We start from the raw sequence: 15728 nt of genomic DNA on the forward strand, positions 1-15728 counted from the left end.
TTTTTATCATTTTAGGCCAATTTGTTTTCTGCTACATATTTTTGGTAAAAAAAAATCGCAATAAGCGTATTTTGATTGGTTTGCGCAAAAGTTATTGCGTTTACTAACTAAGGGAAAGATTTCTGTCATTTTTGGTGTTTTTTTTTTTTTTAACGAGTACTGGTGGCGATCTGCGATTTTTTTTTTTTTTTTTTTTTTTTTTTCTTTTTTGCGGGACTGCGACATTGCGGCAGACAGATCGGACCCTTGACTGAAAATTTTGACACTTTTGGGGGTACCAGTGACATTACTACAGTAATCAGTGCTATACATATGCACTGTTACTGTAAAAATGACACTGGCAGGGAAGAGGTTAATTTTTATTGGAGAGGGAGGGGTTAATGTATGCCTGGTGCTTACTAACATGTGTGGGGGGAGGTGACTGAGTGACACAGGGACAGATCGCAGGTTCAGCTATGCTGAACCCTGTAATCTGACCCTGCCTGTCACTTAGGAGATCCGCCCGCTCTGTTTACACAAGCGGGCGGATTTCCACACTAGATCCCCGACGATCGGGGAAGAGCAGCGGTGATCACCGCTGCTCCTCCCCTGGCTTGACTCCCGCTGTAACTGAATACGTGACTGGTCGGCAAGTGGGTAAGTTCTATCCATAATACTTTTTTTCTTTTTATTTACAGTTAAAAATTTAGGACAAGCTTTGGGGGTATTCCCACTTTTTGGCTCCAGGCAGAAGCTAGAAGGGGCCCCTCTGAAAGCTTGTAACTCTGTGCAAATAAAGTATTGTGAACATTCGAGGTATGGCTATTTTATACATTAGTCCAGCTTGGACCAATGAAACTATGAGTTTATTATACCTGACCAATGCCTGAGGTCAGGGGAGGACTGGGCAGGGGGGCAACTGCCCCTTGGGCCGCTCTGTCCTGTAAAAAGGCTGCACCGCTTCTGTCACAGACATGCCTAAATAATTCCTGGTAAAGAGAACTAAAAAGTCTCCACCACTGACCTACTGAGTGCAGGATGAAGACAAGGACAGAGCGCAGCCCTCCCCCCACCCCCAGCATGGATGGTGTAAACTGTCTGAGCGGAGGCTGGTTCCATGCCCCACTTGAGACTCTCCTCCCCTGGCCAGCCCCAACCGAGCTGTCCCAGCTCCCCCCAGCCGCCCCCTGCTGCCCAGGTTGGGAACCTAGATTCAGCCTGGGGGTGAGTAGAGTACCCGGAGCAGGGCTTCAGCCTGAAATGGGGGTCAGGAGGAGGATGGGAAGAGTAGGAGGGGGGCAGTTGCCTCTGGTTTGTACTTGCCCCCTGGGCTGAAAGTTACCAGTCTGCTCCTGCTGAAGTAGACATCTTCAATCCAGTGATCTCCACTTGCTTCTGGGTCCTGAGCTGAGTGGCTGCCCTGGTGTATTCTGAACACAGGAGGTCAGCCGCTTAGCATGGGCATTATTCAGGGATTGCTGTGCATTTTCTGAATGAATTCAAAGCGCCCTTTGAAATGGGTAGCTCCACCGCATGCAGTCAGAGAATGCTTTACATTGTATATAATGTGTTTTGCTACAAATCCTTTACCATATTTGATATACCTATACCGGTGGTCTCCAAACTGTGGCCCGAGGGTCAGATGCGGCCATTTTCTTGCTTTCATCTGGCTCTTGGGGCATTATTTCCATCCACTGATACCAACAATGGGGCATAATTCTCCCCACTGACACAAATGAAGGGGCTGAAGTCCTCCCAATGACTTCAGCGATGGGGCACAATTCCTCCCAGTGACACCAATGATGAGGCATATCTATTCCTCTGACACCAATGATGAGGCATTGCTTATTCTCACCGATATCTATTTTCTACTCCCAATAACAGTCCACCCCCCTGAAGGACAGTAAACTGGCCCTCTCATTAGAAGGTTTGGAGACCCCTGACATATATATATTATTTGAATAAATGTTAAAGTGAATACCTAAAGTTTTACTAAACCCAGGGCCCTGCATTCACTTAATCTGGTTTCCCACAGTACACCGAACATGGAAATGCAATTATTTTGGTAAATTTAAACTGCTAATTACCTTTTCTCATCAGCAGTATATAGCAGTCTTATGACCTCTATCAGTGTCTGGCCAGGCACTGGCTAAAGCTTGTAGGAGGAGTTTTTTAAATCTCCTCTGATTGTCCTATGAGGCTGCATGACCCCTGACTCTGTCTGGACAGTGCTGATTGGCCCTGTGCTGATCACATGCACCCTTCCTAAAGAAAAAAAAGCTCTCTAGCAATACACACCAAACTGAGCATGTGCAGAGTGCCTCCTAGGGCCCTGTTCTATCAGCAGATGGATTGGGGACAGTAAAAGAAGGGGAGGCTCAGAGAAGACAGGATCAAAAAGCTGTTTTACACAATGCGGAGGATTAACCCCTTAGGTTCCACAGTGAGTATAACAAGCATGCTTTACTGCATATATAGACGGATTTTACTGTTGTGGGTTTAGTAACACTTTAATAAACTTTATGATGAATAGTATCCAGTGCTCAAGTGAGAAGTATAGAAAATTTGTGAGAAATGTAATTATTCATAAAACATAATAAATTTCCATATGAAGTCCTTGTGAAAACACTCCGTGTCAGATCCACATGATAATGTGTCATATCATAAAAGCAATGTCCCACAGTGCCAGTGTAATTTCTCATCCGTGAATGTAACCCATCCTGTGAATTCACACCACCACAGTGCAACAGATATGTGCTTGCCAGAGATAAACGACCCCCAAGTTATGGGTCGTGATAAACCGAATGTACTATATGGCACACAAGTGTCCTTGGAGAATCCACCGCCTTGTAGCCAAGCTTTTGCCTCTCAGCATAACGCCATAAAGGAATGCATTAATCATGCATTCACTCTTGGAGGTTAACGTTTGAATCCTCGATCATTAATATGAGTGATACGGTCAGAAATTTACAGATGTCTTTTATATTTTGTTCACTCTTCCTGTGTTTACTAAATGCGTCTAATCAAGAATACTTTACACTCATTGCAATCGAAATGCAAAGCATTTTGCAGCTGTAGACCAGTGTTCAGAATGCAGCAGGACAGCTGCTTGGCACTGGACCCAGAAGCTAGTGGAGAACATTGGAGTAGTGGTGTCTACTTCAGTGATTTGCAGCCTCTAGAGCAGGGGTATTCACGGTGGTCCGGTCACTAAAGTTTTCCTCCAGCAGAGTCTCAATCGCATGTGTAGCAAGGTTTCCAGGCCTATGGCCTGATGTGGGTCTGCCATTAGTACCGGTAATCTCTCCAGCCCATGTAAGCTGTGACCCTGGGTGTGACAACTGAAGCAGCGACAACTCCGGCATCTTTGTTTGTGGTTTTTTTATTTGATTTAAAGAGGATGGGAGAAGGGAATGAGTGGGATACTCCTTGAGGCTTGAACTAATTACACATGGGACTTTACTCCTGAAAATGCCCGTTGTCGCTTCCTTGACGCCAGCCGGCGCTCACTAATTACTGAGAATACTTTGTAGAACACAGGAGTGCTGAATCCTCGACTTTTAATCCAGAAGATTCAGGACTGAGAACTGTATAACTCCTGACACTGTTGTGCTTTATAAGTCATTGTATACTGTCCCCCGCTTTGGCCAGCTTGAGGTAGTATGAAGTAGAACTCTGTATAGCTGTACTTGCAACTAACACTCTATACAATTTCAAGGCCCAGCTGCAGGTGCCCCCTTTATCCTTAACTCTTCAGGGTCTACTGACTATGTACCCCCTTTGTAACTTCAGGGTCCTCAACCTAGGTACCCCCTTTATAACTAGCTGACTCTGGATCCCAGAACCTCTTCCGGAGTGGTCCCCTTCTGACTCTAGGCAGACCCCCAGGGGCAATCCTCAGTACTCTCGACCTGTGTAGGCTTTCCTGGGACTGGACCTCTCTCGCTCTCCCCAGGCTCTCGGCACACCGGATCCCCTCAGCTCACTCTGGACTCTCAGACGACACCCCGAGATATCCGCTTCCTCAGACAGGAGTAGAGACAGCCGTCCTCTCCCTCCTGGGACTCTGCTCCCGCCAAAGACACCGTGCCACGCACTTCCCCCCCAAACTTATACCCACTCCCAGAATCATTAGCAGCATAATCTGCCTTCTGGGGTAGTTACAAGCTTGGATGTGCCCCCTGATTGGGCTTCCCACACTGCCCTATGAGAAGCCTCTCACAGGAGCCAGTGGGGATACTTCTCCCCTCAGCAGGCACATCTGGAAGCCATGACGCCCTGACTAGATAAATCACAGCCCTGCTGTTAGTCAGACAAGGCCCACTATACATTTACCTAGCACCTACCTGTAGGGTGCTACACATGTTTTATTCTTAATGGCACCTTGAAGCATCGGGGCAAACACAGCACAATTTTGTGAGAGCCAAACCAGCTTGGTGCAGCACAATTTAAAAAAAAGGGTCAGGGACTTCTTTTTCTGCGTTTTTCTGCATGTTAGACAGCCCATTGTAATGAATGGGCTGGCTACACATAGAGCACAGGTAGCAATAATCTAAACCTAGCTTAGATCCTTCATTTCACAATACCGTCATTACAACAGTGTTCTCAGACCCCCTAGCACATCACAAACCCCCCCCCTCCCCCCACATCACGGTCCCCTTTCACATCACTGTTCCATCTCCTTTACATCAAGATCACCCCTTTACATCACAGTCCCCCCTTAACAGCAGTGTCTTCAACCCCCCTTCCTGTCCCTCCCCCCTTTATGATCACCTCCCTTTCACATTCCTGTTCTCTGCCCCCTTTATATCAGCCCTCTCCTCCTTCATATTACTGTTCTCAGCCCCCCTTCATATAACCACCCCTCATCCCTCTAGTCACCCCCCTCCTCCTTCAGAGCCCTGTCCTCGGCCCCCCTTTCCATTCCTGTCCTCTGCCCCCTTTATCTCACTCCCTTCTCCTCCAGATTCCGGTCCTCGGCACCCATTTCCATTCCTGTCCTCTGCCCCCTTTATCTCACTCCCTTCTCCTCCAGATTCCGGTCCTCAGCACCCCTTTCCATTTCTGTCGATGAGCCCCCTTTATATTACCCCCATCCTCCTTCACATCCCTGCCCCCCCCTTTCCATTGCTGTCTGCCCCCCTTTATATAACCCCCTCCATCTTCACTTTCCTGTCCTCACCCCCCCCCCCCATAAATCGCATTCCTGTCCCCTTTGCTCCAGATTCTGGTCCTCGGCCCCCCTTTACATCATCCTCTGCTTCCCCCTTGTCCTTCACAACAGTGACAGCTCTCTCTAATGTCCTACCTATACAAGGCGGAAGGCAGAGGCACATCAGTCTAGAGCTGACATCGGTGGCAGGACAGCTCCGCATAGACAGTGGGAGGCAGGAGACTGACAGGACAGCTCCGGAAAGAGGGTGGGAGCTGCACAACTTTTCCTGATAACCAGCTTGTGATCCAGAGCTGTTCTGCCTCCGATGTCATCCGACCCAACCCCCCCCCCCCCCGTCCATCCTGGGCTGTCCTGCCTACAATGTCTGCTCTAGGCTGATGTGCCTCCCACCCTCCATATTGAGCGGTCCTGCCTTTGATATCTGCTCAATGAGGATGCCAACAGTGAGGGCGGCTGAGTGCGCTCCTAAATGGTGGGACCGCAGCTGGTTAGGATAGAACGGTGACTGGGTCCACCATTTAGTGATGTCTCGCTAGAGGGATCCTACAGGTATACTATATACACTGTTACATTGGTTCATTGGACCAATAACTATGTAGCAGATACCCATACCTGAAATTTTTCATTCTTCTCTTTTTTTTTTTTTTTTTTTTTGGGAGAGAGCACCATTTTTGGCGGTACTATACCCACATGCTTATTTTTCACCCAGACGAGGATGACCTGCCTCTAGGGATAAGATACACATCCCAAATAAATGGATTTTACTAGAACGCAACCCCCCCCCCCCACTTGCTTACCAGTGATAAAATTACATTTCCCTGGGCCCCGTTGGATCAACAGAGGGGCCCAGAAAGTGGGAGCAAAAGAGGGAGGCTTTCATTTTTGGGACGACGTAGGCGGATAAAGTCACTGTTGTGTTTACTGCACCTTTGAGGGTGGGTGGGGAGTAGGTGAAGTTGGGGGGACCCCGTCAGGAAGCCCCATGATTTCTAACCGCGGCCCTGTCCACATGTGCAGTAGGGAGCTAGCTGTCATCAGGATGTCACAGCCAGCTCCCGAAACCAAGATTGTGGGGCTGGGAGAGTCAAAGCCCTCAGAAGAATTGCCTACAAGGAAGAGAGCAGTGGACTTGGTGATGGGTCTATTCTAATGTCAGCAGCTAAAGTATTTGCTAGATTTTTGCTTTTAATTTCATGTGTTCAGCTGAAGTTCTCAAACTGTGGTGTAGCATCCAGCATGTTCTACTTTTTTTTTCTTGAACTGGAACGCACTCGAACTGCAAGCACTGGTGTGAACTATGCCATCGGAAACCAAATAACCTACTTTAACACACTGGAATGCATGTGGTGTGAACTGGCCCTTAATGGGTTTTTTTCTGCTGGGAAAACGCTCCCAAAAACTCTACAAAAACATTTTTTCTTGTTCAATATTTATTGAAAGTAGGTAATACCAAGCATTGCATAAGAAGCAATGACTGTAGTACAATTAACAGTTGCCTTCGTACATAATCTCAGTACAGATAACTAAATAATATGTAGAATGCAGTGGTGAATTGTAACTAAATGTACAGAAACATTTTTTTTTTTTTTTTTTTTCTGCTCCTAAACCCTGAAGCTTGAAAAATGCTTCTAGCATAAAATGTGTGCATGGACAAATAGAATAACACTATTAGATTCTAGAAGCAGAAAAAAAATGCTCATAATAGCTTCTAAGAGCTTAAAAAAACCTCTTTGTGTGCATGGAGCCTAAAGGTCCATATACACGATACGAAAATCGGATGTAAAATTCCGTCCGACGAACGATCTGCCGATTTTCGGATTTAGTATGGTGCTTTCGATAGCCGATTACCAATTTTTGGACAACAAAATCTGGATGTGCAGCAGGCTATAAAATTTTTATTGTGCGTCAACACAATGTATGATTTTCTTTTTAATTAGAACAGTTTTCATCCGAAAAAAATCATAACAGCAAGACTAGGCATGCTCAGAAACGAAAGAACACATACAAAACAATTCAACACATGACATCACTTCTGAAGTTGAATTCTGTTTTACAGGAATTTTCGTATGAAAGTAACCTCTTCACTTTCCACATGAGATTAGCATGCAACAAAAAACGGACGCAATATCGTTCGATAATCTGATCGTGTGTACGAGGCTTTACACTTTCCATAATATTCCTAAACAATCAACATCTGTCTTGACATTTTCCAGTGTGATTGGATTAAGGACGTAGTTAAGGCCCCGTTCACATACAAGCGACGCTACTTCGCACCGCGACCTCCGAGGTCGCGGAGCGAGCAGCGCGCCGCGACCTCGGAGCGGCCGCCACGGACTTCATAACATTGAAGTCTATGGCGGTCCCCTCCTGGTCGCCCCAAAGAAGCTCCGGACCCTTTTTCTAAGTCGGAGCGACTTGTGTCGCTCCTATTAGAACGGGTCCGCAGCTTCCCTATGGGAGGCAACCTACGGCGACCTGTGAGGCGACCAGGTCACCTCACAGGTCGCCTGAGTGCTGGTTCACACTACCACTACCAGAAAGTCGCCCCGTGACTTGAAGAGACTTGTTTAGAGACTTGTTTAGAGACTTGTTTAGAGACTTGTTTAGAGACTTGTTTAGAGACTTGTTTAGAGACTTGTTTAGAGACTTGTTTAGAGACTTGTTTAGAGACTTGTTTAGAGACTTGTGAAGAGACTTGTTTAGAGACTTGTGAAGAGACTTGTTTAGAGACTTGTGAAGAGACTTGGAAGAGACTTGTGCACTACTTTGAAGAGACAGGCGACTTTGTTTGTGGGGAATGCCTGGCTAATCTCTTTCTTCTTCCTGGAAAGTCTGATAACAAGTCGTGTCAATTAAGATAAGGAGGCGACTCCCATTGAAGTATATGGGACAGTCGGATCACAGGTCGCCTCAAAGTAGTACAGGACCCTTTTCTGAAGTCTGAGCAACTTCAGTTGTGCCAATTAAGACGGCACTGATTGATTAACATTGCTTTTGTTATGTCAAGCTACCTGGGGCAACACAAGTTGCCTCACAAGTCGCGCTAGTGTGAATGGGCTCTTAGTGTGAACGGGGACTTACAGTAATTTTGTAAATGCTTTGGTAGTTTCATATTAATTATATTTAATTATCTTTTAAAGTTTGTTTACCTGTTTGTTTACTATTTGAACCTTATGATGTTGGGCAAAATTAAACAGCAGAATGAAGATAAATAAAGGCACTAATCTATATATTTTTTTTCTTCTTCTTTTTTTAGAGGCCTTTTTATAACGATCCATGACAGGGGTCACATTGCGACCATGCTGAATTCCTGGCCGAGGGATGACATAAAGGTAAGGTAATCCTGTGTATATTGCACAAAACACATAAACACAATGCATAGAGTTCTGCCTTAAAGTGATACTTCACTCTCAATCAACATTGACTATCTTTAATCCTCATGCTGCTAGCATTAGTATATAGATAAGGAAGTCCTATCATATTTGCTTGTTTAAACCATTTTTTCACATTTCTTCAGCTACTTCCTGCTTTCCATGCCCAGGCAAATGATGGCATCATCCCAGAAGTCTTTGGGGGGGGGGGGGCTTTCTCTGCTAAGCACACCCTCCTGCCTGCATGCCTTATCTAAGGGCAGATGGATTTCAGGAAGTAAATGCTACATGAATCATCTGCCCTTACTCAAGATGGCCACAGCCAGAAATGCTAGGGGCTGTTTTTCAAAATGATTTATCAGCAAAATAAAGCATGGAGATATAGATGGATGGGTCAATTTGCTTTAAGTATTAACCACTAAGACCAAGCCTATTTTTGACACTTGGTGTTTACATGTTAAAATCATTTTTTTTTGCTAGAAAACTACTTAGAACCCACAAACATTATATATTTGTTTTAGCAGAGACCCTAGAAAATAAAATGGAGAGCGTTGCAATATTTTTTATCACACCTTTTAGCGCAGCGGTCTTCCAAACGCAATTTTTTGGAAAAAAAATCACTTTTTTTTAATTAAAAATAAGAAAACAGTAAAGTTAGCCCAATTTTTTTACATAATGTGAAAGATAATGTTACTCTGAGTAAATAGATACCCAACATGTCATGCTTCATAATTGCGCACGCTCGCGGATTGGCGAAAAACTTTGGTACTAAAAATCCCCATAGGCGACATTTTAAAAACTTCTACAGGTTATTAGCTTAGAGTTACAGAGGAGGTCTAGGGCTCAAATTATTGCTCTTGCTTTAGCGATTGCGGCGATATCTCCCATGTGTGGTTTGAACACCGTTTACATATGTAGGCGGGACTTCGTATGCATTCGCTTCTGGCTAGCTAACGGGGACAGGGCGCTTAATTTTTTTTTCCCCCTATTTATTATTTTTACACAGTTTTAAAAAAATAATAATTATAATTTTGATCATTTTTATTCCTATTACAAGGAATGTAAACATCCCTTGTAATAGAAATATGCATGATAGGTCCTCTTTATTGTGAGAACTGGGGTCAAAAAGACCTCAGACCTCACAGCTACACTAAAAAAGAAAAAAAAAAAAAATGTTGCAAAAAAATCAGCCCTTTAAACCGGTTGTTAGGCAACGACATTTGACGTTGCTCCGGTCCTCCAAGACCATAGAGTTGAGTGAGGGCCATCTTGCCCTCACTCGACTTCCTGTCTCACAGGATCCGAGTCCGGATCCGCTGACATCCGATCCGTCAAATCCGGACGGATGGAAGCCCTATTTTCTATCGGTCTGGTGGATTGGACAGGAAAGGACAGGCGGTCCGTTCTCATCCGATTCCCCCATCGAGAACAGCAGGGAACTGACAGCTCTGTCTCCGCACACAGCGCGGAAACAGAGCTGCCATCCGCCTGTTCAGCGGGGGATCAGCAGATCGATCCCCCACTGAGAAAAAACGGAGTCCGCCTGACGGACTATCATGTGTGAAAGGGGCCTTAACCACTTAAGCCCCGGAAGATTTTACCCCCTTCCTGACCAGGCCCTATTTTGCGATTCGGCACTGCGTGAATTTAATGGACAATTGCGCGGTCGTGCGACGCTGTACCTAAACGACTTTGACATCCTTTTTTTCCCACAAACAGAGCTTTCTTTTGGTGGTATTTGATCACCTGTGCAATATTTTGATCATGCGCTATAAACAAAAAAAGAGCGACAATTTTGCAAAAATAACAATATTTTTGACATTTTTTTATTTGAAATTCCCCCCCAAAAAAATGTAAAAATGTAATTTTTTTAACATTTTAGGCCAATTTGTTTTCTGCTACATATGTTTGGTAAAAAAAATCGCAAAAAGCATTTGATTGGTTTGCGCAAAAGTTATTGCGTTTACTAACTAAGGGAAAGATTTTTGTCATTTTTGTTGTTTTTTTTTTTTCTTTTAACGAGTAATGGCAGCGATCTGCGATGTTTTTTTTTTTTTGCGGGACTGCGACATTGCGGCGGACAGATCGGACCCTTGACTGACATTTTTGACACTTTTGGGGTACCAGTGACATTACTACAGTGATCAGTGCTATACATATGCACTGTAACTGTAAAAATGACACTGGCAGGGAAGGGGTTAACTTTTTTGGAGAAGGAGGGGTTAAGTGTGTCCCTAGGGGCGTGATTCTAACTGTGAAGGGATGTGGTTGGTTGTGTAACAACAGAGAAATACGATCCTGCATAGCAGGACCATATGATCTCTGCTGTTACACAGGGGAGAATGACAGGCGGCTTTTGTTTACATTAGCCGCCTGCCTTTCTCCCTTCACAGCGGACGATCGCAAGTGACCGGCGGACATCGGGTCCGCCGGTCACATGCGCGGGGGGGGGGGTCCGTGAACGAGCGGGGGCGGGAGCGTGCATCCGGTGGCGCGCGTTCGCCCCCTAGAGCCTCACAGGCTAGCGACTTAGTACTACGTCGCTTTGCCTGTGAGGGGCTGACTGCCGCAGTAAATATACTGTGGGCAGTCGGCAAGTGGTTAAAGAGCACACAGGAGGGCCTGTGGACATGTATTTTTGTGAGTATCCATTTGGTTGTATGTTTTTTGTTTTTTTTACAATAAACCTTTGATAATGCATTAGGCGTGGCGTGTGCGGCCCTCCTGTGTGCTCTTTTACAGTAATGTGTGGTTAAAGCTGAACTCCAGGCAAATGTAAAAGACTCCAATGAATGCAGCTTAGTATTTATGGCTACATTATTGTGTGTTTTTTTTTTTTTTTTTGCAATGCAAGTTATGTAAAGCCTAGTACATACTACTAGGGTTTTTTTTGTTTTTTTTTTTGTTTAGCAGGTTGAACAGAAGAAAGAGTGACCGTTCAGGTTGGAGCCGCTGTACTAACTATCCAATGTTAGTATAGCAATCTCCCCTGCTGTGCTATTGTGTTCTGACAGGGGGACGGCCCTCCTGCCATAACACTCTGGTCAGCGCTCTCTGCCATTTAGAGCACTGATCGGGAGTCGGTTGGCAGACATTTTTCAGTCATGACCCTTCGACGGAGGCTGGCTGAACATTCGGCCCATGTCTACTAGGCTTAAGTACCTGAAATGTATTGGTATCAGCCTCTTGCAGTCCCTGTACAACAGAGCTCTGACTAGAAGAGGCAGACGTGGCACTAGGAGCAAATCATTTGTGCTGCAGTGCTCATGTGATAACAAGGAGCATGCTCATAGGAGGAAAGAGTAGTGTGACAGATGTGCTTATAGGTCTGCCGTTTTCAGTGTCCAGACACAGACTAGGGAAGGGACCAGATCTATAAATGTTACTCAATTGCAGCAGAGGAAAATCAGCTCTCCTGCCCTGCCAAACGGGACTATGCAAAGCTGTTTTAAATCCCCGAACTAGATGAATACAAATCCTTTGGCTAGTAAAACAACTCCTTTAATATGTTTTCCATCTGTGTATTTAGCGGTTTGGTTAGAGTTCAGCCTTAAACTAGACCTATCTGTTAGTCTTTCTTAATTAAAGTTTTTTTACTTAATGACATAGCCGATATTTCAATGGAAAATCCCCATTAGGCTGGAAAAAACTTGCATATTTACAGCATTGCTGGGCGCTCAGATGACCCGGTGGAGCTCTTCTTTCCCGCTCCAAGCACTACCGAGGGTGATGCCGGGATCCCCGCTGTCAGCCCTGCTCTGAGCACTGCAGGGGGAGGGGGCATTGACATCACCCGGGATCCCCGCTGATGTCAGCCCTGCTCCGAGGACCGCAGGGGGAGGGGCCATTGACGTCAGCCAGGAGGAGGAGGAGAGCTCTAGCGGGTCACATGGGCGCCCAGCGGCGCTGTAAAAAAGGTATTTTCTACAATCATGTTACATATTGACAAACACTGGACATTTTATAATACTTTTACAGAGCTGATTACAGGATTTTACAAGGATTTTAAATAGGGCTTATGTTCGGGGTAGGGCTTAAATTGCAGCCATCCTAAAAAAACGGAGATAGGTCTTATTTTCGGGGGAAACCCGGTAGGTCCCGGGTTAGAATGCCTTCAGTACAGCTATCCATCAGTGTTAATTTTGGCATCAAATTTCGATTTAGTTTTAGCCTTCGTCTTAGGACTAAAATGACCTTTTAGTTTTAGTCCCATTTTAGTCTTCTGCAAGTGTTTTAGTCATATTTAGTCGACTAAATCTCCAGTACATTTTAGTCGACTAAATCTCCAGTACATTTTAGTCGACTAAAACGTCCTAAATTTTAGTCGACTAAAACGTCCTACACTTTAGTCGACTAAAATCGAATGGGTGTAGTTCAATTGTAATGCATTAGTTAAGCATTTCTATACAATTTCCAAACAATTTTCCAAAAGTCTTTATTTAGGCAAAATTGTTTTGCCAAGAATACTGCTTTTTTTTTTTTTGTTTTTTTTTTGTTTTTTTACAAAAGGGTAATGTAAAAATATAAAAAAAAAAATACAAAAAATGAAAAATCTTTGCGTGAATCATGATGATGCCACCATGCAGTGCACGTTGTCATGAACTTTAACAGTTCAAGAAACTGAACAGAACACAACAAAACATTTCAGCAGCTTGACCTAATGTCAAGAAGGGCAACAAAGAGGCCACTATCTCACTCCAGGAAAACCATAAGGGACAGACTGATATTCCGCAAAAGGTACAGGCAATTGGACTGGAGTAAAATAATTTTCTCTGATGAATCCCCTTTCTGATTGTTTGGGGCATCCGGAAAAAACCTTGTCCAGAGAAGAAAAGGTGAGCATGAGCTCACTTTTATCAGCCCTGTGTCATGCTCATGCCAACAGTAAAGCATCCTGAGACCATTCATGTGTGGGGTTGGTTCTCAGCCAAGGGAGTGGGCTCACTCACAATTTTGCCTAAGAACACAGTCATGATTAAAGAATGGTACAAAAACATCCTCCGAGAACAACTTCTCTTAACCATCCAAGAACAGCTTGGTGATGAACAATGCCTTTCCAGCATGATGGAGCACCTTGCCATAAGGCAAAAGTGAAAACTAAGATCTAAAAACACTGAAGCAGCAGACTTTGTGAAAATTTTATATTGGTGTCATTCTCAAAACTTTTTACCACAGCTGTACATGTACAAGCACAGCACACGCAGACAACACACTGCACAGGCACGGTCACTGCCAGTCTGGCACAGCATAATAAACCAATGCTTGAGGAGGGTAATGCTTATTTCTACAATAAGAATCAGTTTACTGTCAGTTTATTATTTCAACAGTTCTAATTCTCAGATACATTCAAAGAAAATTTCCGCAGTCTACAATAATGCCGTTAGTGTGTGGATTATAACCGTCACCACTTTTTATCAACTCTTCTCTCCTCTTTCTTTCAGCATTCGCAATGACAATAGAGGTAAATATTACACTAAAAAGGCTACTGGGGCAGGACCCCGACGTAAGGCTGCCCTTTTTTGACCGTCCTGATCTATTTTTTTATTTTTCATTAGTGTGATATTCTTTTTCATTAGTGTGATATTTACCTCTATTGTCAAATGTGTCAATGCTAAGAGAGAGAGGAGTTGATAAAAAGTGGTGGTTATTGTTCCACACACTAATGGCATTTGTAGCCTGTGCATTTTTCCTATGAATTTGATTGACAATTTAACTGTTGTTGAACTATTGATTCTTCCTAATGCAATAAGCACAACCCACAAGTACTAGATATGCTTCTTATGTTAGAAATATAAAAACATGGACTTTTGTTTCGATTAATTTTAAGGAAATCCCTTTGTGCCAATGTAACCCTTGCTCTATTCCACCGGCCTCTAGAGAGGTTACCTGTGACACTAAATACCGTCTCTGCAAAGGCTTGAGAAACTGGCATAGCCAGCAGGTCTAAAGCAAAAGGTTTTAGCTGGTGATAAATAGTGTCACTCTTTGACAGTCAAAAATCTGTTGTGGTGTTGTCCTCAACTTGGTGCAAAAGATCTTCCTTACATTCTCTGCTCTGCTGTTCAATGCTGTTTGGGGAGATCCTCTGCCTGGGTCTTCTGCGGCATTTAGAAAGAAACCGAAAGATTGGCTGCTTAGATGTGGATGCCGGTGCGTCTTCTACTTCCTGCGATTTTTCAATATTCTCCTTTTCAACATCCTCTTCAGACAATCCATCATGTGGTGTGTGGGGCAATGTGGATTTTCTTACGGCTAACTCCTCAGACTTTTTAAGGTATTCAATATTCTGGTTGCCAGGTTAGACGCTATTCAATACAGTGATTGACAGGTTAGGCGCTATTCAATGCGGTGGCTGCCAGCTTAAGAGATATTCAGTACACTGGCCACCCGGCTAGAAGATATTCAATACACTAGCCTTCAGATGAAGTGTTAAATACACTGGATATCAGGTTAGGAAACTTCTTTAAGTTATAATATTTTTATCAGTTGGCTAGTAAATTTTGGAGGTATGCAAGCCAGCGTAATGGGTCTGCTTAAAACAGTGTTTGGAGGTCATTGGGTTTGCATGTCTGATATAAATTAACTACCTTTTCAGGGGGGCTACAATACATTAAAGATCGGATTGGTAGGTCTTAACTACAATACCTACAAGATTGAAATGTCTGCAGTATTAGAATCGGTTCACACTGAGGCGACACGACTCCTTACTACTTCGGGGGCGACTTGTGCATTACCATGCACCACGACTTCGGAGCGACTTGCAGGGACTTCACATAATGGAAGTCTATGCAAGTCGCTCCGAGGTCGCCTCGAAGTAGTACAGGACCCTTTTTCTAAGTCGGAGCGACTTGTGTCGCTCCTATTAGAACGGGTCCTGTAGCGGTCAATGGACCGCGAGGGAGCGCGACTTGTCAGGCTGACAAGTCGCCTGACAAGTCGCGCTAGTGTGAACCGACTCTTATAGATACTAGTTTGGGTTATGTAGCATAAACAGTCATTTGGAAAGGTTTGGAGTTTTCTAGCCACCTGGTTGAGAAATTTTAGCAGTGAGATTTGGGGGTCTGATGTGCTCTGGCCAGCTGGTTGAGATCTGGTGGTCTGGTGTATTCTGACCACCTGCTTGAGATATCTGTTATACAGCCACTAGGTTTTAGTATCTGCTGTGTGATTATCTCAGTGATCGGATGGTTTCTATCTGCTAT

General features: G+C 44.3%; 1 protein-coding gene across 1 annotated transcript in view; it reads left to right on the forward strand.

The window, feature by feature from the left end:
- ME3 (malic enzyme 3) overlaps positions 1–15728 on the forward strand; it is a 306056-nt gene that overhangs the window by 107517 nt on the left and 182811 nt on the right. Inside the window, exon 4 of the mRNA XM_082248513.1 lies at positions 8412–8487. Within this exon, the coding sequence (XP_082104639.1) occupies positions 8412–8487 (76 nt within the window). The remainder of the gene's footprint in view (positions 1–8411; positions 8488–15728) is intronic.

This window comes from Pelophylax lessonae (assembly GCF_965119305.1).
Source record: "Pelophylax lessonae genome assembly, chromosome: 2".
NCBI lineage: Eukaryota > Metazoa > Chordata > Amphibia > Anura > Ranidae > Pelophylax > Pelophylax lessonae.